The following is a 20,369-nucleotide window of genomic DNA, read 5'->3' as shown; positions in this document are numbered from 1 at the left end:
GGGCGCTCACAGCGAGCGACTCATGCAGAAAAAGAGGGGTGCCTTTCGCACAAGAGCATAAGACATATGCACCTGGCGCATCGTGCCCGCTCCTTGGAAGTCGTGGCTAAGACACAGCTATACACACTCACACCTCACCTTCGTTTCCCTCTCGTCCCTTGGGATCAACGGTTTGCTCACTTTCTCTCTCCTCCTCCTTCCCCCTCCCGCTGTATGAAGAGCTGCGGCAATGGCAAGTAACAGTCTCCCTGTAATTGTGTACTTCCTTCTCATCTCCATCATAGTCGCGGTTTTTTTCCTCGGCTTCCTCTACTACATAATGAGCAGAGATGACGAGGAGCTTGACAGAGCAGAAACACCTGAAGCGAGGGCAGAGGTAGACCCAGGCAACAGGCTCACACACGACTACGGTAACAGCCGAGTGCTGTACGAACCACATTACCTACAAAGCTACGAAAGTGAGTACCAACAGCACCACTTGGGCAGCCACAGTCACGAGCAGCCGGTAATGGCAATCGTGAGAGAAGGTCAGCCGAACGTTGGAATAGTGGTAGAAGATGATCTGGTTGGCTCGCCATTAACCGCTCGAGATTCAGTCGAGTACGGTGAAGCCGTATACATGTCAGAGCCCGATAGAAATCCCGCTGACATACCCACCGCAAAAGCCTGAGGGCCGATCTTTGGTTTTCTTTTCCGCCAATGGACTTCTTGGTGCTCTTCGAATAAGTCTCTCTCTCTCGCTTTGGCGGTTCATCGATCCTGACGCATCGATGAAAGCTCGTGTGTAGCCTCTGGTGCTCCCATACACCTTCACTGCTATGGTTTGCTAACCTCTTTTTCTGTCGCCTGTGGTGCCTATACTGCTCTGCCTTGCGCCTCTTCACAGTTGTCGGCTTCTTATTTGACTGATCGTGATTCTCCTCTCGCTTACACACTCACATACACACGCACACATGTGTGTGGGCTCCTTCTCAGAGCAGCCGTGATAGCCAGCGGCTCCATTTGACTGTCGCAGCTCACTCCTCGTAACGCCCACCCTCTTGCACGCTTTCATCCTCCTCCCTCTTTCATTTCTCTCCCTTTCACTCCGGCCCTCTCCCCCTCCGATGTTTCACCAGTCAGGAAAACTCAGCGAGGAGAAGAGTGTCATTTGTGAATGGTGAGTACAACAGCTGCAGTCATGTACGAGCATGAACGTCTATGTTCGGCACTGAGGGGCGTGTGTCGGTGCCTCAGCGCGTGGCTGTTTGCCTTTTTCGTGGTGTATTTCTGCGTAGGCACATTCCACGCTGCCCACTGCCCCGGTGTTCGGTGGAGAAGCCAAAGTGTTCGTTGTCAACACTACTCGGGATTCGCTTTCTCAACACCCGTGGCAGCGCCTTCTGTGCCTCCCTAGTCTGTGGGGTAGTCGGTAGCTGGACCAAAGATGTCTTGCCGCTAACAAACAAAGTCTGTCGTAGGCATCGTATTTTTTGCTTCTTTGCCGCCGCCGCGCTACGCAGCCTCGCCCTTTCTCCTCAAACGAGGACAAGTGAGAGAAGCGGCTGCTCTTTAAGGGGTCCTCCGTTCGGCTTCTTTTTTCTCTTCTTCTGAGCCCCTATATGATTTTGGCCCTGCACTTTTGCGTTGAGCGACATTTCTCGTTTGCGTGCGCGACTGCCGTGTCCGCATCGCGTCACGACGTCGTTTTCTTCGTCGCTCGTATGCGCTGCCTCTTTGGCGATGCTCTTTTTTGTTCTCTTGCATTTAACTTTTAGCGTGCTTCGTGGTTTGCAGCTCTGTTTGGGGAGAGAGAGGGGTCTGTGCGCGTTGGATGTAACGGTGGTGCTGAAGGCGTCTCCCAAGGGCTATTGGATGGGGAAGGAGAGGGGGACTGCCTGTTCGCCTATTCATGCACTTGCTCGCTTACTACTGGTGAGATGCGTGCCAACCAAAAACTGAAAAGAGATGGTCACAGTCCACCCCAGAGGCTGGTAAGCGATCGGAAAAAGGGCGTCACTTATGCAGTAGCTGCTCTAGAGAGACCAGCAAAGCTGCCCGAGAAGATGCCCCGTCCGTCAACAGACTCACGACACACAGCGCTGTCGCTGATGATATCGCAGAGGTGCGACGGTCGAGTATTCGACCCGTGGCTTTTGCCTTTCAATGTGAAGTCGCAGCTCAGCCCCCTGCACACCTCTCCGCTTACTATTAGTCTGCAGAGAACTTACGTGCACGTGAATCCTTCCATTAAACGCCTCGGGGACGGAAGAAAATGCCACATGCGCAGCGTCACATTGGACTCCGGACGTGCTTCGCTTTTTTGCTTACCTGCCCACTCCCCCCTCCCTCCCTCCCCCCTTTTCGGCTCTTCATACGTACAACGGCTGTCCTGCACACGCACCTGACTCCGCGGAACCCCTGTCCACCACACTTACCTCACTCAGCCCCCTCTTTCATCTGTTTTCGTCGGCTGCCTGCCTGTATTGCTGTGCTTTCGCGTGCTCCCCCCCTCCCCGCTGCTCTTGCCCCCTCCCCCGAAGCACAACCCCCTGTCCGCACTCCTATTCATCAAAGCCCTTCCCCTTCATCACTCATCACCGCATATTCCGTACAAGACAGGGCACTGTCTCCCACCAGCACTGCACATCCCCTGGCTTTAGCGGCGCAATCACACCCACACCCTCGCCGCCGGTAGAACGTGAAGTATGGCGACCGACAGCGATACGCTGATCGTCATTCTCCTTTGGCTTCTGTATGTTTGCCTCCATGTCTGCTTCAACTACTGCGAGCGTCGCACGCTGCTCCGGGCCGAGGAACTGGAGGCTCGAGAAAGTGCGCAGTCAGCGGCTGCGCGCCTAAATAGTCAACAGAGGAGCTCTCAACGCGGAATCAGCGCCTCCGGTGACACCATGGCCCCCATCGCCGTCATCGTCCTTGGCGCCGAAAGGGACACGCACACGAGCCTCGACGAACCGTGTGAGGGGGCCATCGTACCAGACGCGAACGGACGCATGCCTGTGTTGACAGAGCAAGCCCACTACGGCGAGGCAGCATACACGAATCGTTCGGAGGACGGTAGTGCCGCAGATCCGGAGAAGGTAGTATAGGAGCCCTCGCCTGAAGCGGCAGTGGATGCCAGCGAAAATCCAGCTCTCTACTGAACTCCGTTAGTGCTGTTCGTTGCTCATGCAACGATCTCTCGCGACGCTACTGATCGGTCTCCGTGTCGTTTTCTGTCGGCGCATTATTTGCCTGCTCTCCAGTGGCGCATCTGCCAGCCTCTCTTTCTCTAGTCTGGAGCAGTACGCCAGCCTTTTCTTCTGCGGAATGGGCCTACGTCCGACGGAGGAATATTGTCTGAGCGAGTGCGTTTTCCTTTTTTTCTTCGCTTCTGCCGTGCTTCTCTGGTGTTCACCAGCTCGACTCCCTCTCCCTATCCCTCTCTCTCCTCCGCTTCTTGATTGGGCGATACGGAAAGAGTAACATGAAACGAAACCTTAGAACCTGGCCCCGCCACCTGCCCTCAGACTCCCTCTCTCTCTGTCTGCACTCGAACACGTGGCTATTCAGCTGCGTGCCTGACGACTGTCATCGAACAACTCCGCCTTCCTCCAAAAACTCTTTACTTTCTCTCTTCATATCCCGCCCCTGCTGACAGAGGGCGCATCACCGTGGCACCCCAGGGATCCAGCGCCCCACTCTCTGCGCGGGGGTGCCAAGCAGCCCACCCCCGATCCCCGCCAATGCCGAGCCACCTCTGGTGGTGACAGGGTCAAGCACCTGCGACGTGGGGAGGCCAAGCCAACTTACTGCTGTTGATGTCGACGGTGAGTTCCTGAGTGGCGCTGTACCACCGCGTGTGACGCACCAGGCGGCGACCTGCCAGGCAGAGAGTGGGTAGAGTGTGAGGCAGCGGCCGTGCTCAGGCGACTGAGTCGGCGCATTGCTGTAACCCCTGGCTAGAGCTGCTTCACACGACGAGGTGGGCCCGTGACAGGCCGGGAGTAGCGTGCAGGTGAAGTCATGTTGTCTGGCAGAGGATGGACACATTGGAGAAAAGGGCTTTATCCTCCTTTGTTCTCACGTGGCGCAATCACGAAGTGCTGACGTAGGAGCCTACTGGCGGCCAATAGGTTAGCTTTCAGCAGCACAGGAACAGTTGGCTCTGTGCCGCATGCCTGACTCCCCAGAGCTGAGACCTATCATCTGCCTCAGTTCTTACACAGCAGTCGACCGTCGAACCCCGTAACCTTAACTCCTATTATATTGCTCTCGGCCACGTTAGCCTGCAAATCTGGCACTCCGAAGCTGTCCTTGATACATTGAACAGCTGAAAGTAAGTGGAACTGCACGCTGGCATCACAGTTGGGGATGAGCATGAGAAACCTGTCCACCTCCACGTGCTCTCGATGCTCTGACGAAGTTTCTCAGATTGATTGGCGGATGGGGCGAACTTCAGGAGAAACTGGCGCGGCTTTTCTGTCAAACGCTTTGCTCTATGCGTTGGCGTACTCCTCAGAGTCGTCTGCTTTTCCATCTTTGCATGCGTCTGTATTATCAGTTCGCTCGCCACGCGTGTAGGCGAGTATCACTGAAGCAGATGGGCACTTGCCGCAGCGTACATGAGCTGCGGCTGGAATCCATCGTAGCGCGGTTTCATCTGGGGACCCACGGCGGGGCTCATACACCTTTGGTGTTTATATCGCTGCACAGCCAGCACCCCTTCACCACAGAGGCGAAGAACACGCTGGCCACTCTTTGTGCGATTTTTTGTGGCGTACGAAGTCAATATGCACTTCAGGGGATTTGTCATGTCTTCTGTCAGAAGCATTGAGCTGAGCAGCGGCTTGCGATGGTGGTGCACTCGCCTCCCTGCGCAACACCGCATCGGTGTCGTTTCGAACAGCTACGTCCTTAGTGGTGCCTACTACGCTGATTCTACGACGGTTATGCTCCAAAGGTCACTGAAAAGAGGGACAGAGCTACCCACCGCTGTCCAGAACATCACGTGAACTATTGTGGATAACCACTTGCGATTTCCCATCTTCCACCAAACAGTGGTGCACTACAACTGCAGTGTTGATTCCGGCGACGAGCGGCCGTCTTCCACAACTTGCTATGCTCAGTCGGCTTCCGCGCCGCACTCATCAACCAAGGTCCCGCTGGCGACAACACGCTCGTGCTGTCCGACATCTCGGGGCAGTTGTGCGTTAGCAACTATAGTGTCATCCCTGCTACTGCAGCTGACCCTATTATATGACTCAACGCAGAGAGTCCAAGTGACCTTCTTACACATAAGGCACGCAAGCGTGTCCACCTCAAAGCACTGGAAATAAAGGATTATACGAGCAGCGTTAACCTCAGCGCGACTCACCTCCCCCCACCCACTGGGGCCGGGTGCTCTTGTGGAACTCGGTGCAGGCCAGTGCTGCTAGTCGTAATGGTCAGCCCACTCAAACTCATCGCAGGACCGCACTGCCGCCGAGCATGCGTCGCGAGGCGGCTGCCAGCGCCGTGTCGGCGTAGGTAGGGCGGCCGGTGCGCGAGTGCGAACACCGCGTGCGTTGGCGCATCACGGAGCCGCTGTATAAAGACTTTATGGACACTGTCGATGTTGACGCAGCCCGCGGGGATGGTCACCACACTAGACGCGTTGGGTGCAGAAACCCAACTCCTGAAGTACAGAGACGAGCTGCTAAACAGAGCCTCAGCGGTCTACACATACGAGCTGACGCCCGCGTACTGGCTCAGAAAGAGGGCTGCTATGGCGCTAATGGGGCGCGATGGATTCATCATCCCCACCGAATATCGCAATGTTATTAGTGTCAGCCAAGGTGGTGACGCTTTCCACTTCATGGCGCCGCTGGCACCTTCGTGGGTGCGTGGCGACGTCGGGCTGTATTGGCACCTCTCACGGCCTATTGGCGGTAAAGCGTCAGAGAAGGTATGGGGTCATAGACTCACAGATCTTCGCTCAGTTGGTACAATCGCATCTGTGGAATACCTCCTGCAGCGCGATGTGTGCCTAGTCGATAAGATCAGACGAGGTGTACCGCTGGGGCCAATGGGGGATACGCTGTGTAGCGCGGCATATGCTTGTGGGTCTACAGCGGTGCGAGATGCTGGCGTTCGTGGTCTTGTGAAACCGATTCAGAGGCTACGGCACCTGGACCTGCTCCTTCTGCTGGGTGTTTTGTGCTGGTGTCTCTGGAAAGCGAAGTGGGGCTCATGTTGCCGCTCAGCCCTGGTGGAGCGCGACGGGATATATTTGAGTCGCTGTGGAGTGGTGAAGCACCTCACCGTACTGCAGCGTGGTGTGCAGATCGTCTCAGCTCTTCGGTCGCCTTCACAATGGCCCTCTTGCACGTGGATACTTTTGCTCAGATGACGTCACGGTAAGGGCCGATCGCCCCTACCCTGTGATATGTTCTGCTATGGGCTCATCGCTCTTAAAGCTGTCGCTTGCCCAGCATGTTGGAAATGGACAACGGTGATTGACGGTCGACCTTTGAGTGCTGCATCAGGACCGGCAGTGTTGATCAGGTCAGGTGGAAGGATTTCTGTGGCGCCGTGGTGCAAGGCCGCGTAGTAATAAACACGGCTATGTCGGGCGCACCCGAGTGCTTGCATTGTTTCAGTCAGCCCGCACTGGCAGTGGCGCGGTGCTTCGGTCCCCTTCCTCTGCAGTTTTTTCTTTAAAAAGCCCAGCATTATTTGCTGGCGGTTGTCGCCTCTTGGTGTGCGAAGGGAAGGTGACAGCCTTACTCGTCTCTACTTGTGTTTCTTGCCTCTCGTGCTCACCACTCGCGCTTTTCACAGCTCTACACATGACCCTCTCCCACTCTAACTCTCTGCCTCTTTCTGCGTTGCTCTCTTCTTTTCCGCGGCACTAATCGACCTCCCCCGCCCCGTCCCCTCCCTTATCATTCCCCACCCAACGTTTTCCTACTTGGCTTCTTGTTCAGTATCTTCTCCACTCCCTCCCGGACACCCTCGCATACGTGGCTGCCGTTTGCTGTTGCCTGCATTCATACCCCTGCCTCGCCCATCCCCTCCACTCTTACCTGCTCCATCTGTCTTACTCTTTCAGTTCTAGCCCCTTCCCCTTGCCCTCTCCCTTTCCCCTCCCCCATTCTGTGTTTGTGCGGAGGGTTGAGAGAACTCCTTCTCTCCCCACTCACCGGCCCACTCCCTCTCTTGTTGCGCTTCTTCTCATCTGCTTGCAAGGTATCGCTGTCGAAGGTGGTTTGCACGGGCACTGGCGCTGCTATGCGAGTAGTACCTTTTCCTTACGTTTTTTTCCCAGCTTGGCGATTACCTCCATGCACCTCTGTGGGCACGTGTAAGAATGGGTCCGTGAGCCTCTCTCTCGCTGAGGCAAGCCCATTTACTCTTCACTTCTCTGTTTGGCTTGCTGTGGCCGAGGATCCCCCTCTCTTCAGCATGTGTAGGGGCACACGCACGCGCCGACGCTGGAATTTAAAACTCTGAATGGTAAAAGAAGTTAGAGTTGTAGCACATCCCTTTCTCGCCGCTCGCCTGCTGTCCTCTTCGTGAGGCGGCTGTTCGTGTTGAGACAGGGATGGATTGGGGGGCTCTTGCTGCTCTATGTGTGTGTGTGCCCTCTGCCTTGGCTCGATCAACCCTACAAGCGCCCCTGGGACACCGGTACGGCCCAGGGTGATGAACCGCGATCCTTCAGAACTGTGTCAGCACTTGTCGTGTTCCTGTGCGGGACTCTCCCCTGACCCTGAAGGTCATCTTCTGCCTAGGTGGAGGAATGTTGAGGTTACGCGAAGAGCCTCGACTCTCCCTTCTCCGTGTAGAACTCCTAGTATAGGAGCGATACGGTGCGGCCAAAGGGCTTGCAGAGCGAAGTTCTCTTCGGTGCTCTTCTCCAGTAGCCACTGCAGTACACCTGAGCCACTTTCTGTTTCCTCGCAGCACGTCTTGCACGAGGGGGATCGTGGCAGTTGTAGGTATTGGCTTTCGTCTCCCAGAGGCCGTTCGTAGCTTTGGAAGCCCCTGAAGCATATTTCTTTCTCCTCCACAAGGAGGTGGGAGGTGTTGCCATGGCGGCGGAGCTCTCTGCTTGGCCAGCCAACCGACACCACGCTCTCTCACCAAACCGCCAGTAACAAAAGGCTGCTGCTTTACCTCGCCGCCGTTCATTATATGCCGGCTCACGTCCGCCTCTCCCCTCTCCTCCCCTCCTACCATCCTTCATTGCCTTCCATTTTATGTCTCCCGTTTCTTCTGTGGAAATCATCACACCTCGTCAGCGCACACACGCACATATACTCTCATCTACGCTGCGCTGTTGTGCCCGCGCCACTCTGACACACACTCCGCTAACTGAGTCTCCCAATTATTCCCTTCACCCATCAACCTACATCCACTTCACTGCTCTTGTTGGAACCCACGAATAAGCCTCTGCCAAGTACACAGACCCTATCCAGCAAACCGCCCAGGAAGGCAGGCAGGTGCCACAAGGCATTGGGTACTACTCGTACACATGGAACCGCATTGCCTTCATCCGCCCAGAGGTGCGAGTGCACAGAAGAGGCCTCGCTGTGACACACTTCCACCCCGAAACCCCGTAAAGACAAGGACTCGCTGCCGTCTCGCGATGATGAAGAGCCTCCTCCTGCGCATCGACGTCTCCTGGTCTGTCACCTACCTCCTCTTGCTCCTCTGTGTCGCTGTGCCCGTCCTCGTCGTAACCCAGGTCTACGTCACGCGCATGCTGCTCAGCTCGTGGCACGCCGTGCACAACGCCCGCGTGTACTACATCACGGAGCGCATCTCCATCAGCACTGCAAGCGTGCGCGACATCGCCAATGGCTTCATGGCACTCAATATACCGGGGAGGTATAAAGGAAGAGACAGCCGCCTCCTCCAGCGCCTCTGCTCCTCACTCGACCACTACGACAAAATGGCGCGCTTTCGAGCACTCTCGTTGGTGTCTCTGACGGACGAGAACGTCACGAGCTGCGTCCATGGCATTCCCATCATGGACTCCATCCATACCCTCACCGGCTACTTCGCACGCGACCACATTATCAACGGCAGCTACCTCATCGATAACGAGACGTACGACTTCGTGCAACCGCTGCAGATGGTGGAGGAGTGGCCAGAGTCGGCGCGCAACATCTCCGCCCTCATGAAGACAACCTACAGCGGCAAGCCCATCTTTGAGCTGCTGCCTGCCTACCTGAATGGAACTATGGACTCCATCGACCCGCGCCATCACTGGATCTTCCCTTCAGCCACGCCGCACCTCCTCTGCTATGTACTCCCGCTCGGCTACATCGTCCGCAGTCACGCAAATATCAGCAGCGTGCACTACACCGACTTCACGCAGGTGCAGCTCGACGGTTCTCGCATGCTGATGGACTACAACTTCGTGGAGGCGCCGGGGTTCGTAATGGCAATCTTCATCCACCAGAGCCTCGCCGACGACGACCCGCTCGTGCTGTCTAACAGCTGGGGTCAACCCTCCGTCAGTAACGACAGCGTTTACTCCATTTTTGGCACCGCGCCAGTCACGTACCTCAAAGTGAGCAGCATCAGCGACCCACTCATGCGCGCTGCACTCAAGTACGTCGACCTCGCAGCACTGCAGCTGCAGGGTTACAGGCGCACCGTCGACTTCGAGTACTCTGGCGCTGCCGCTGTCGTCACAGCACACTCGTACACCACCGGACAGGGCCTCGTTGTTCCGATAGTTCTCGCCAGCAGCCATGCTGCCATCACGGCACCGTACCTTCGACTCAGGCGCATCTTGAATGCCATCGTAGCTGTCGTGATCCTCTTGCTCACTGTGGCCTTCTTCGGTATTGCGCGCCGTCTCATCTCACAGCCGCTTCGGCGCATGACAGCGTTCATCTTGACGAGTCTGCGCGCTGGTCGGCGTGCGGTCTTCTACACAAACAGATACACAGTTCTACAGTTGACGGAGGTGCACGCGCTCATCCAGGCACACAAGGCCGCGATGAAGCAGCTGCGCGAGATCTACGCCTTCGTTCCTGACGAACTACGTGTAGGCGACAGTACGCGGCGCATCAACAGCAGCGTATCCAATACGGCGTCCTCCACCGATATCCCAACCAGCCGCAAAGCCACGAAGTTGGGAAGTCGCTCTCTCGTCACTCACCTCTCCACCGCCGTGTTCCTCAACATTCGATCCCCAGCACCGCGCGCGGGCAGTCAGCCAGTCGCCCCGATCACCGCACTACCGCCGCCCCCGTCAGCCGAGCACGCCAATAAAACGTCCCGCCCTCCCCAGAGCTTGGTGACTGCAGTAGAGAACGCAGCACAGGCAGCCAACACCGCCAACAGCGGCCCCTTCCCCACACCGGCCGCACTCACCGCATTCCTCACCGCCGTGCAGGAGCTGTGCCGCACGCACCACGGCACGCTGCATCGCGTCTGCCCCGACGCGTGCGTGCTGCACTTCCACAGCGCCGTGCGCGCACACCTGCCGCGTGGACAGGGAGCAGCGAGTCCGGCGGCTGCGCCCACCATGAGGCACGGCGTCCCTGCCGCACAGCCGGCACCGCAGCCGCAGGCCCTCGCGCCGCCGGAGGAGACGTGGCGCCACGCCGCGCAAGACGCACGCCGCGCCGCTGCCTTCGTGCTGGACCTGGTGAGCTGGGTGGACGCACAGAGCGGCAGCGGCGCCAGTGCGCGGGGCGGCGGTGCGTCGCCCATGCCGGACGTGCACGCGCTGCTGGACACGAGCCTGTTCACGTGCGGGCAGTACTGCCCCGCCGGCAGCGAGCAGACGCTGCAGGTGGCGCTTGGCCGCGACGTGCAGCGCGCGCTGGGCCGCGTGCCGCAGCGCATCGGCGTGCGCGTGGCCGTGACGGAGGAGACGGCGACGCTGCTGCGCGCGGAGGTGCGCCGCAGGAGCCGCGGCTGCGGCACCGTGGACCACGGCGTGCGGCTGATCCCCGTGGATGTGCTGCGCACGGGCCGCGCGGGGCTGGACAGCGAGGTGGTGGTGCTGTACGAGGCGCTGCCCGGGCGCGTGGTGGGCGACGCGGCGTGGCAGCGGTACGCGCGCTGCTGCTGCGACGGCTTCGCGCACATGCTGCGCGGCGACTACGCCGGCGCGCTGAACGCCTACCGCGGCGTCGCCGAGATCGAGGACCTGGAGCCCGGGCTGCTGCCGCCGAGCATGCGTCGCGAGGCGGCTGCCAGTGCCGCGACGGGCGGCGCCGTGTCGGAGCAGGTGGGGCGGCTGGTGCGCGAGTGCGAGCACCGCGTGCGGTGGCGCATCACGGAGCCGCTGTGCAGGACGAGCACTAGGCCGTTGAACCTCAGCCAGGTGTTGAGTAAGAGGCCTTCTGAAGACGTTGTTGAAGGAGGTCATTCTGAAAGTGTGCACGAGACTGCAAGAGAAGTGGAGAGAGGCGTTACGGAAGGGCGTCAAAGGCTGTTCATTGGGAGAGCCGCGCGGGACTCCAGAGAATTTTCGAACTACCCAGAGATTCACGACCGCAGCGTTGTGTACCTTCAGGAGAGGCAGATGACTCTCCGGTGCGTGCTACCCTCGGCGCCCAGGTGGATTCGTGACCATATGGGACTATACTGGCATCTGTCACGCCGCAAGGGCGAGGGTGAGGGGATCCCAGTCTGGCAGGGCATGCAGATGGCCCTGGGCTCCGCTGGCTTCATCGCATCGGTCAGCTTTTTCACGTTCCGAGACGTTCATCCTGTGGTGGCCAAAACCATTCGCGATGCGCCACCGGGTCCCATGTCCGACACACTGCGCAGCGCCACTCCTGTGTGCGGGCCTTCTCCAACCCAGGAGGCCTTTATGAAAGCTGTCCTTGTCAAGTACCAATACCTCCGCCATCCCAACATCATTTCCCTTATTGGGTACTCCCACTCGCTGGAGGGTGGCGTGGTACTGATTTGGGAGTTCAGCCCTGGTGGGACGCTGCGAGAGCTGCTAAACAGGTACGGACGGCTGCCGACAATCACAACTATCCGGTTTGGGCTGCAGGTGTTGTCCGCATTGTCTTTCCTTCACGAGCATAACGTCGCACACGGCAACCTCAACCTTGATACTGTCATGGTTGACTCGGACGGAAGCTGCCGCCTAGTCGGGTTGTACATGCACGAGCGGATCCCCTTCGTGCTTCCAGGGACGCACTACATGAGCCCTGCCATGGCCACCGGCAAATTACCCACACCCCCGTGCGATCTCTTCTGCTACGCTCTTCTTGCCTTAGAAGCTCTCACTGGTGAGCCCTGCTGGAGGTGGACAACGAATGAAGACGGACAGCCATTCGGCACTATTCCAGACTTGTTGGTGCTCATGCAGAACGGAGGGCAGGCGTTCTGTGATGCAGTGGTGGAGGGGCGTGTGGTGGCCAACGCAGAGGCGTTCGACACACCAATGTTTGCCGAGAAGTACAGCGAGCTCGCACGGAGCACGCTACGCTGCTGCGTGTCTCACACCCCGTCCAAGCGGCCAACTGCGGTGGAGGTGCGTAATATTGTCAAGATACTCCTTAGCGAGGGTGGCCTCGCCTGTGAAGAGGACGAAGTCTGAGAATTCTCGAGCCTCCTTTTGTCCTCTCTCATCTCGTGGTGCGCGACCTCAAAGGGAAGCCGGCACAGCTCCCTCTTAGTTTGTGTATCGATGTTTTAGAGCTGTGGTGGATCAGGGTGATCTGGGTTGCCACCGGCGTTGCTTTTTATCGCTGCGTTGCTCGTGCTGTTTTATAGGGAGATCCTCAATACAGCGGGGTATAGCGGCTACTCTTTCTCTCTTTTTCTCTTTCTTCCCCATTTCAGCTCCTCCTACTCGCACGTTGGTGCCTCAACGATTTGCATATATCTCGGGTTATCTGTATATCATTCTGCTTACTTGTGTGTTTGCCGCTGTGTGAGGTGCGGTGCTGTGGCTTCGCATCTGTCGCAGTTTCTCCTGTTTTTTTTTTCGCTGCTGTTGACTCCCCCATATCTGAAAACTGGGGATGCAGGGGAGGCACCCTCCAGAGCTGGTGCTCCCTGATTCACAGAGAATGGGGGGCAGCGACTGAGGAGGAATGTCCGCTGTGTACGCTTTACTTCGAGCTCTCTTTTCGCTTGTCTTTCTTGCACCTTCTCTCCCTCTCCCTCTGTCTCTCTCTCTCTCTCGATGTCTCTCGATCGCGTCAGCTCTGCTTTACCGCTGCACGCACGAGCAGCATCTTGCTTGCCTTGATCCTTTTTTTTTTCTTCCCCTTTGCACAGTTTTTTGTTCTCTTTATGGGATTTCAGCCACGCCATAAACATCAGAAACATACCATGGGAAGGATGCGTTGTCTCTCTTGTGTGTCTTCTCTGTGTGCCTCGTTATCACGGCTCTCTTCCTTCGCCATGACTCACGCCATCATCCCTCACACACGTTTTCCCTCTCAACCCCCTTTTTTTTCTTTGCGCTCATGTCGTATCTGTCAAACTCTGTAATGCCCCCTCCCTCCCTCCCTCTCTCTCCCTCTCTGTGTGTGTTTGCATGTGTGTACATATGCGTCCCAGTCAAACTCTGTTTGTCTTCGCATTTCGATGTTGTTTACCCACCCACCCCCTTTTCTTGCTGTTGGTCGTGCTGGTGCTACTAACTCGTCTTCTTGTGCCCTCAGCTTTTACACCAGCTCTACTACGGCTCAGGCTTGTTAATGGCTTCAGGCGACACCCTAGTGGTTCCACCATCTGGCAAGGCGTCGCTACTCTCAGTACCTCCTGTGCAGCTCCCCAACCCCCTCCTGCTCCATCCCTTCTGCCCATAGTGCAGCACTCCAGAGGTCTGGTTCGTGTCTGCCTCTCTCCTCCCCCCTTTTTGTGAGGTTGCCTTCTCTGTTTTCACTCTCTTTTCGCCGTTGTTTCTACTCACCATCGTCTGTTGGTTGTTTCACTTGCACTTCTCTGCACAGGCACACGTCCCCTACTTCTCTCCCCCTCCCCTTTCCTTTCTCTCTCTTGATGAGTTCTCGCGCCTTCCTTTCACCTTCCCTCTCTTTGTCCTTCCTTCCTCGACAGAAATGCACCACCAGCAGGAGTTCGCGAACTCTCCATGTTCCCTTTTTGCTTGCGCTTCGGCCTTCTACCACTGGGCATAGCCCTCCGGGCACACACACACACACACACACACACACACTCCCCCCTCTGGTTCCTCTGCCCCTTTGCCCCCCTCGCTCGCCGATCTCGTCATCTCTCTTTTTTTTTGTTTGTTTGTTTGTTTTTTGAATGTGAGTGGAATGCCCTGCTGCGGATGCAGGAGCACTCAAGGCGAAAAGACATCCGAGGCATTCCACAACGAGAAAAAGAGCCTTTTGGGGGTGGGAGCCACACGAAAAGTGCCTACTACATTAGCCTGTGCCTCTCACGCGAGCACCCCCCAACCCCCAACCCCCTCCCTTGGCTGGTCACTTCGCTGCTTTCACCACCACTCGAAACAGCACGGCTGCACCGCCTTTGGCCTTTCTTCACGGCTCTCCCTCTGAAGGCTTCAAGCCGCCTCCCACCCACCCCCTTCACACCCGCCGTCTTGGGGTTCAGCACATGTCCACGCCTATGCACACCTATGCGAGCACAGCCACTCGAGAAGTGGGGTGATTTTTTCTTGTCTTTGGGTGTGGGTGTGTGTGTGGGGGGGAGGGGGGGTGCATGTGTGCGTGTGTCTCAAGAAGAAAACGGCAGTCATGTACTCCCTGGGCTGAGGCTTTCCCGTCGGTAGAGAGCTGACACATAGGAATGCCGGTACACTTACTGCGTCCCTGCTACTCAGGGGGGATACTGATGGATACGTGTTCACTTTAGGCAGCTCGCTGCACGTGTTCGACATGGGCTACCGCTGAAGTACGCGCAGGTCTTCTTCATTCCTCACACCCACGTGCACATCTCCCTCCTCCTGGGTAAAATGAGACAGAGCGTTTTTTGCTGGAATTGCCCTTCTATATTTCCACTGCGCCCCAGCCCAACCCAGCCCAGCCCGACCCAACCCAGCAGCACATGTGCCGCCACTGCCACCGCGATGTCGCTGCAGCCTAGCACAAAGTCCAATAACAGCCAAGGCGCTGTTTTGTTCCCTTTGGGCTTTCAGCTTTCTGCCTTACCGCTCCCTTTCTGCCTCCCACAGCACATGCGGGCAAGCCGTTCCGACACGCCACCTTCCATCGAAGCAGCGGAAACAGAAGATGCAGACAGCGATGTTTCCTCTCGAGACGACTAAGTTGTCGTGAAGCACATCTGACGATCCAATAGTGCGAGCACTACGTGGGTGCTTCCACGCACAGCTGGCATAGCGTGTCTGCATTCAAGCAAAGAATGCAGAGGTCAGAAGAACAAGAGCGATAGACGTAAATGGCGTGAAGAAATCCCTACCAATCAGCCCCACAGTACGTGCGTGAAGCATGCAGCAGCTCCTAGTCCCGGCTGGGTTGGCTGACGAAGCGCAGGTGCTGAAGACAAGGCAAGACCCCTAATTACATCATGGAGTCTTCCGGACTCTAGTGCGGAGAGCCATGGCGTACAGCCAGACTACAGGGTCTCAGAAGGCCCCGATCTGGGCCTGGTCAACCTTCTCTTTGAGGTCATCCGACATGCGTCTAGACCACTTCCTGTTACCTGCACAACAGACGCAACCGCCTCCGCTCTCGAGCAAGACCCTGAATGCGGCCCACCTGGATCAGGGCATGCAGTCCACCCAGGTTCGTGTAGTGCCAACCGCGCAGCGCGTATCCGAAGAAGTGGGGTGGAAGGACCAGAAGAGCCTGTGAGCCGCATAGCCCGATTCAACGGCAGGCCGGCTTGTCCTTGACAACCAGGATGTTGCCGCAGTGCAGTAGAGGCATGGGTGGCGTGGTGGTTGTAAGCACGTCTGTTTGTCGACTTGTTCGTGGTGGACTGAACGCGGTGGAATACACGCGCCCACCTACGTATGTGGATGTGTGTGGGGGAAGGAGGGGGAGCTGTGTGCTGCTTGGGCGATCTCTTTCTGTAATCTCGCTCTTCTATCGCGGCTCTGTCAGAGCGCCTTCCAGTGTTCCCCCTTTCCCTCCCCAATGGTGTAAAGAAGTGCGGGTGTTCGTCGCCAATGCACTGCATGGACTAATACACCCTTTCACCTCTTTCTCCTATACTGACGCGTACAGACACGAATACAGCCGCACATGCGGGCACTGCATCTACGTACTCGAAGCCTTTTGTTGCTGTCATTGTCTTGTCAAGTGATGCAGAGAGCTGTCTGTGCGGCGGAGTCCCTTAAGCGTGTGCTGCGTCGCCTTTGGCGCTCCCCTTCTCCACCCTCTGCAATCGTTCGATGCCCCTCACCCCTTTCGCCATCGCAGCTCACGTGGCATAAGAAGATCGCATGACCGCGTAGCTCGTCTCGTTGCGCTTCTTTTCTGTTGTACTGCACTTCTCTGTCAATTGCCAAATGTGAGCAACTCCCGCCCCCTCCTCCCCCCTTTCCTCCTCTGTGTCTGCCTTTCTCAGTGCCTTTCCTCTCGACTCCGAGGGCGCGCCGCGCACTATCGCCAACTCGGCCTTCACTGCTCCTCCTCTCGCTTGATCCCTTCGGTCCCTTCCTCCCTCCCTCTCCTTCGCCCATTTCACCTCCACCGTACTTCCGCCGGCGTGGCGGACCTTTTTTTCCCCTCATTGTGTGAAGGAGCGACAAATGCTGCCGACCCTTCTCCAACCGGCACTCAAGACGCTTTGCTTCTCTCTGTCGTTGCGGATGAGCTTTTGGGTCGAATTTGTGGGAACTTCGAAGACAAAACAGAAGAACCCAAAACGAACACCGCCAATGAAAAAAAAAAAGCAGCGGCAGGGGTACTGTGAACGCATTCCGGATCCCATTTGAGTGAACGCTGATCGAACTCGGCAAGTTATCTCTTCTTTCATCGCTTTTTTGACTCTTCGAGGAACGTAAGAACAGCTGAACGACAGCCAACAGAACTGACGCCAAGGTCGAGCAGATACCCCTGCTGTCATTGTTTTTACAGTAACGGGCGTTCGAGAGCGTTCCTTTCCTCGAACAACCTACTCAGGTTATAATCCCCTATCACCTTCCTTCTGCGGCTCCCTAAACCGACTCTAAGACCTCTACATACTTCAAGTTCGGCCGCACCTCCATCCCCCTCGTACTACCTCTTCTCCATCCGGTCTCTTCTTCTTCATGCTTACCCTTGATAGAGGCTCATATTGTCTGTCTGATGTTAGTGCTGCGCATCAGTTCCGCCTCATCAGACTTCTTGTTGTTGTTTTACCAACCTTTTATTATAACCCTCATCTTCCTCCGGTTTCCTCTCTTCATCCCTTCCCCTCCTCGCCTCCCATAGCAATGTGAAGAACTCTCTCTCCCTGGCATCAGTTCACCTTTCTCTCTCTCTCGCCCTCATGTAAACCTGAAGACCAGCACCCCTCTGCCACGCGGATTCCTGCCCCCCCCCCACTCTCTCTCTCTATGATCATCTTGCATGCCTGAAGTCATCCAGCTTAGCCAGCGCTCCTGCACCACGCCTCCTCTCCCTTTCCCATCTATGCACGCACGCAAGCATAGGCGCTTGCTCTCTTTTCTCTGCTCTCTTTTCACTTTTTCATGCCTCTCACAGTGCTCACCAGGAAGTACGCAGTAACACGCAGACAGTGAGAGAGAGTGTGTGTGTGTGTGCGCGTGCCGTTGCTCTACGGTCGTTCCTTTGCTGGGCAGCTGCTGCAGAAAAAAACCTGCGACGTGCGCTCGAGGGAGTGTGTATGCGCAGCTCGTTGCTGGAAGCGCACTGCACCTCCATTACGTTTGCGCCTCCTCTATCGGTTGTGAAGGGGCTCAGCACTGCGGTTGTACATTTTGCCCTTTTTTTTCCTTTTTCGAAGCGGTTTTTTTCAGCGCAGGTATATCGCAGTCGCCCTCATCCCAAGTGCACAGTACCTCTACGGCGCCATCGCCTTGCATAGCTGCTCCCCATTTCTCTCATCCCGTTCTTTCATTTTACTGGCTTTACCTTTCCTCACCCCCACACCCCATTCAATTTCGTCCGCTCTCTCTCTTTGGATGGTCTCATCTCACTGACAGCGCCTCCGCTGTCACGACTTCTCCCCCCCCCCCCCGCCCCTTGCAAAACTTCATATACATCAGTACGCAGGTAAAAATGAGGTCATGCAGCACTCAGCTCGGGGGATCTGGTACACAATAAGCACAGGTATGCGCAAGACACTCCTGTGGTGCGGAATGCGGTAATTTCTCTCTCTCTCTCCACATCGTCATGTAGTAGAACAGGCCTTTTTCTCTTCTCTTATCGCCTGTCTTAGTGCATCCCGCTTTGTCCGCGACGATTCTTTCCTCCCAACCACGATTCATCGCCTTGCACACGCATACACACCTCCACTTTTCCCTATCGTCACTCCCTCACTTTTCGCCCTCTCTCCTCCTCGACACCAGGCACCTCTACTGAGGTCGTAGCCCCATCAGCGGCAAAGTACAGGCACCCTTGCGTGGGTATTCATACCTGCGCACCCGTCTGCAACCCCTGTCACTCTTCCCATCGCTGTTTTTCCCTCTTCCTCCACTGCTCGTCCAGCGCTCGTCCAGCGCAACATGGAGCCCTCTCTCAACGCAACGCTTCTCACCACAGCGCAGGTGCCTTGCAGTGAAGGGCCGCGAGCAGAGACGTGTCCACCGCTGTACGCGCACACGCAGAACCCGCCCCGCGCCGCAAAGCGCGCCGCGTACTGCGACTTTGTGTGCCGCGTCGACATCCTCTGGACGATTCTCTTCTTCGTCCTCCTCTTCAGTGTCGGCCTCTGCACTTCTGTCGTCACACAGACACTCTTATCCACCGCGGTGTTCGAATCATGGCACAAGCTGCACGCCCTCCACGTGAACGTCACCAGCAAGCAGCTGAGCCAGCAGATCAGTGCCGCGTACGGCCTTGCCGTCCACATCCTACCGCTGCAAGTACGCTACCCAGTCCTGATGCAGTCCGAGGATACACTTGCAACACTCTGCTCCCTCCTCACGGCGTACGACAAGTACGCATCCTTCGACACATTATCAGTCACCTCCCTCAAGCTCCAAGAGGCAATCGCCTGCATACATGGGTTCACTGACGACGAGTCGACGGACAGTCTCGCCGGGTACGTATCCTACAACCACACCGTCAACGCCACCTACTACGTCGACAAGGACACCTACCACTTCCAGCGTCCGCTGCGCGCGGCGATGGTGTGGCCATTTGCTGCACGTAACGTGTCGAGCATTATAAACGAGAGCACGAGCATCACCCCCATCTCCAGGGCCACCCACAACCCGAGCATCAGCCACCGCAACGCGTGGCGTGTGCATCCCATTCTGCCGCACCTCATAGAGATGGAAGTACCAATCGGCATCGAGTACAGAGACCCTATAGCGCCCGAGATTACCTCCACCGACTATGTGCACCTGTACATCAACGCCTCGAGGCTTCTACGTGAGCCCGACGGGACGCAGCGCGCAGGTGCCCGCATTGCGCTCCTCGTCAGCCAAAGCCTCGATACCCCCGACCCCACCATCATGTCGAACAACTGGGGCCAACAGTCGATCCTCAACTCCACCATTTACACACCGTTGCTCAGCACCAATGTCACCTACCTCAAGGTGAGCGATGTCCGTGACCCACTCATGCGCGCTGCACTCAAGTACGTCGACCTCACAGCGCTGCAGAACGGGGTCAGCAGTAGCACTGTTGAATTCCAGCACGACAGCGCACCTGCCATAGTTACCGCATGGACCTGCACGACGTCTGGAGGCCTCTCTCTACCTCTCATCTATGCCAGCATGCAAACGAGCATCACTATGCCGCTGACGCGCATTCGCCACATCAACAACGGAATCGTAGCCTTCACCGTGCTCCTCCTCACTCTCTCTTTTTGGTATCTTATCCACCGCACCGTATCGAAGCCCCTCAGCGGCGTGCAGGCGAGTCTGTTTGCCAGCGTCAAGCACGGCGGCCGTCAGCTCTACCACGCTGGAGGCAGCAAGTTGATTCGCTTTGCGGAGTTTGATGCGCTCATCCAAGCACACAATGAAACGATGAAGCAGCTGCGCAATGTCGACGCCTTCGTTCCGGAAAGCCTACGACAGCGCGTCACGGACAGCACGGTCAGCCACAGGTATGACAGCCCTGCGCAGCGCTCCTCGCGCCCCTTAACTAATCGGAGGCACCGCAAACTAAAAGCCACGAAGCTGTCTTTACACCTCTCGACCGTCGTCTACGTTTCGACGACTCCTACCGCATCTCACACCACCGCCCAAACCTCGCCCCATTCACCACCTTTCTCCGAAGAGCAGGAGCCTCTCCAGATCCGTGGTCAACGACTCATCGCGGCGGCCGAGAAAACGGCACACG

At 57.0% G+C, this 20,369-nt stretch overlaps 3 protein-coding genes across 3 annotated transcripts in view, besides 2 other annotated features; all 3 read left to right on the top strand.

The window, feature by feature from the left end:
• Positions 1-2,687: 2,687 nt before the first annotated feature.
• Positions 2,688-3,089, top strand: LPMP_311730 (hypothetical protein; the record flags this gene model as incomplete). Its single annotated transcript, XM_010703262.1, has 1 exon — positions 2,688-3,089. The coding sequence occupies one exon, from the start codon at positions 2,688-2,690 to the stop codon at positions 3,087-3,089; it is 402 nt and encodes a 133-aa protein (XP_010701564.1).
• A 539-nt stretch (positions 3,090-3,628) lies between these two features.
• Positions 3,629-4,041: a repeat region.
• Positions 4,042-8,611: 4,570 nt separating this feature from the next.
• Positions 8,612-12,547, top strand: LPMP_311720 (protein kinase-like protein; the record flags this gene model as incomplete). Its single annotated transcript, XM_010703261.1, has 1 exon — positions 8,612-12,547. The coding sequence occupies one exon, from the start codon at positions 8,612-8,614 to the stop codon at positions 12,545-12,547; it is 3,936 nt and encodes a 1,311-aa protein (XP_010701563.1).
• Positions 12,548-15,117: 2,570 nt separating this feature from the next.
• Positions 15,118-15,894: a repeat region.
• A 2,686-nt stretch (positions 15,895-18,580) lies between these two features.
• The window catches only part of LPMP_311710 (protein kinase-like protein), a gene marked incomplete at both ends in the record, with an annotated part of 4,444 nt that continues 2,655 nt past the window's right edge, over positions 18,581-20,369 (top strand). The window contains one exon of the mRNA XM_010703260.1: positions 18,581-20,369. Within this exon, the coding sequence (XP_010701562.1) occupies positions 18,581-20,369 (1,789 nt within the window).

This window comes from Leishmania panamensis (assembly GCF_000755165.1).
Source record: "Leishmania panamensis strain MHOM/PA/94/PSC-1 chromosome 31 sequence".
Classification (NCBI taxonomy): Eukaryota; Euglenozoa; class Kinetoplastea; order Trypanosomatida; family Trypanosomatidae; genus Leishmania; species Leishmania panamensis.
The sequence above is the reverse complement of the archived record's forward strand: the minus strand, read 5'-3'. Positions and strand labels throughout refer to the sequence as shown.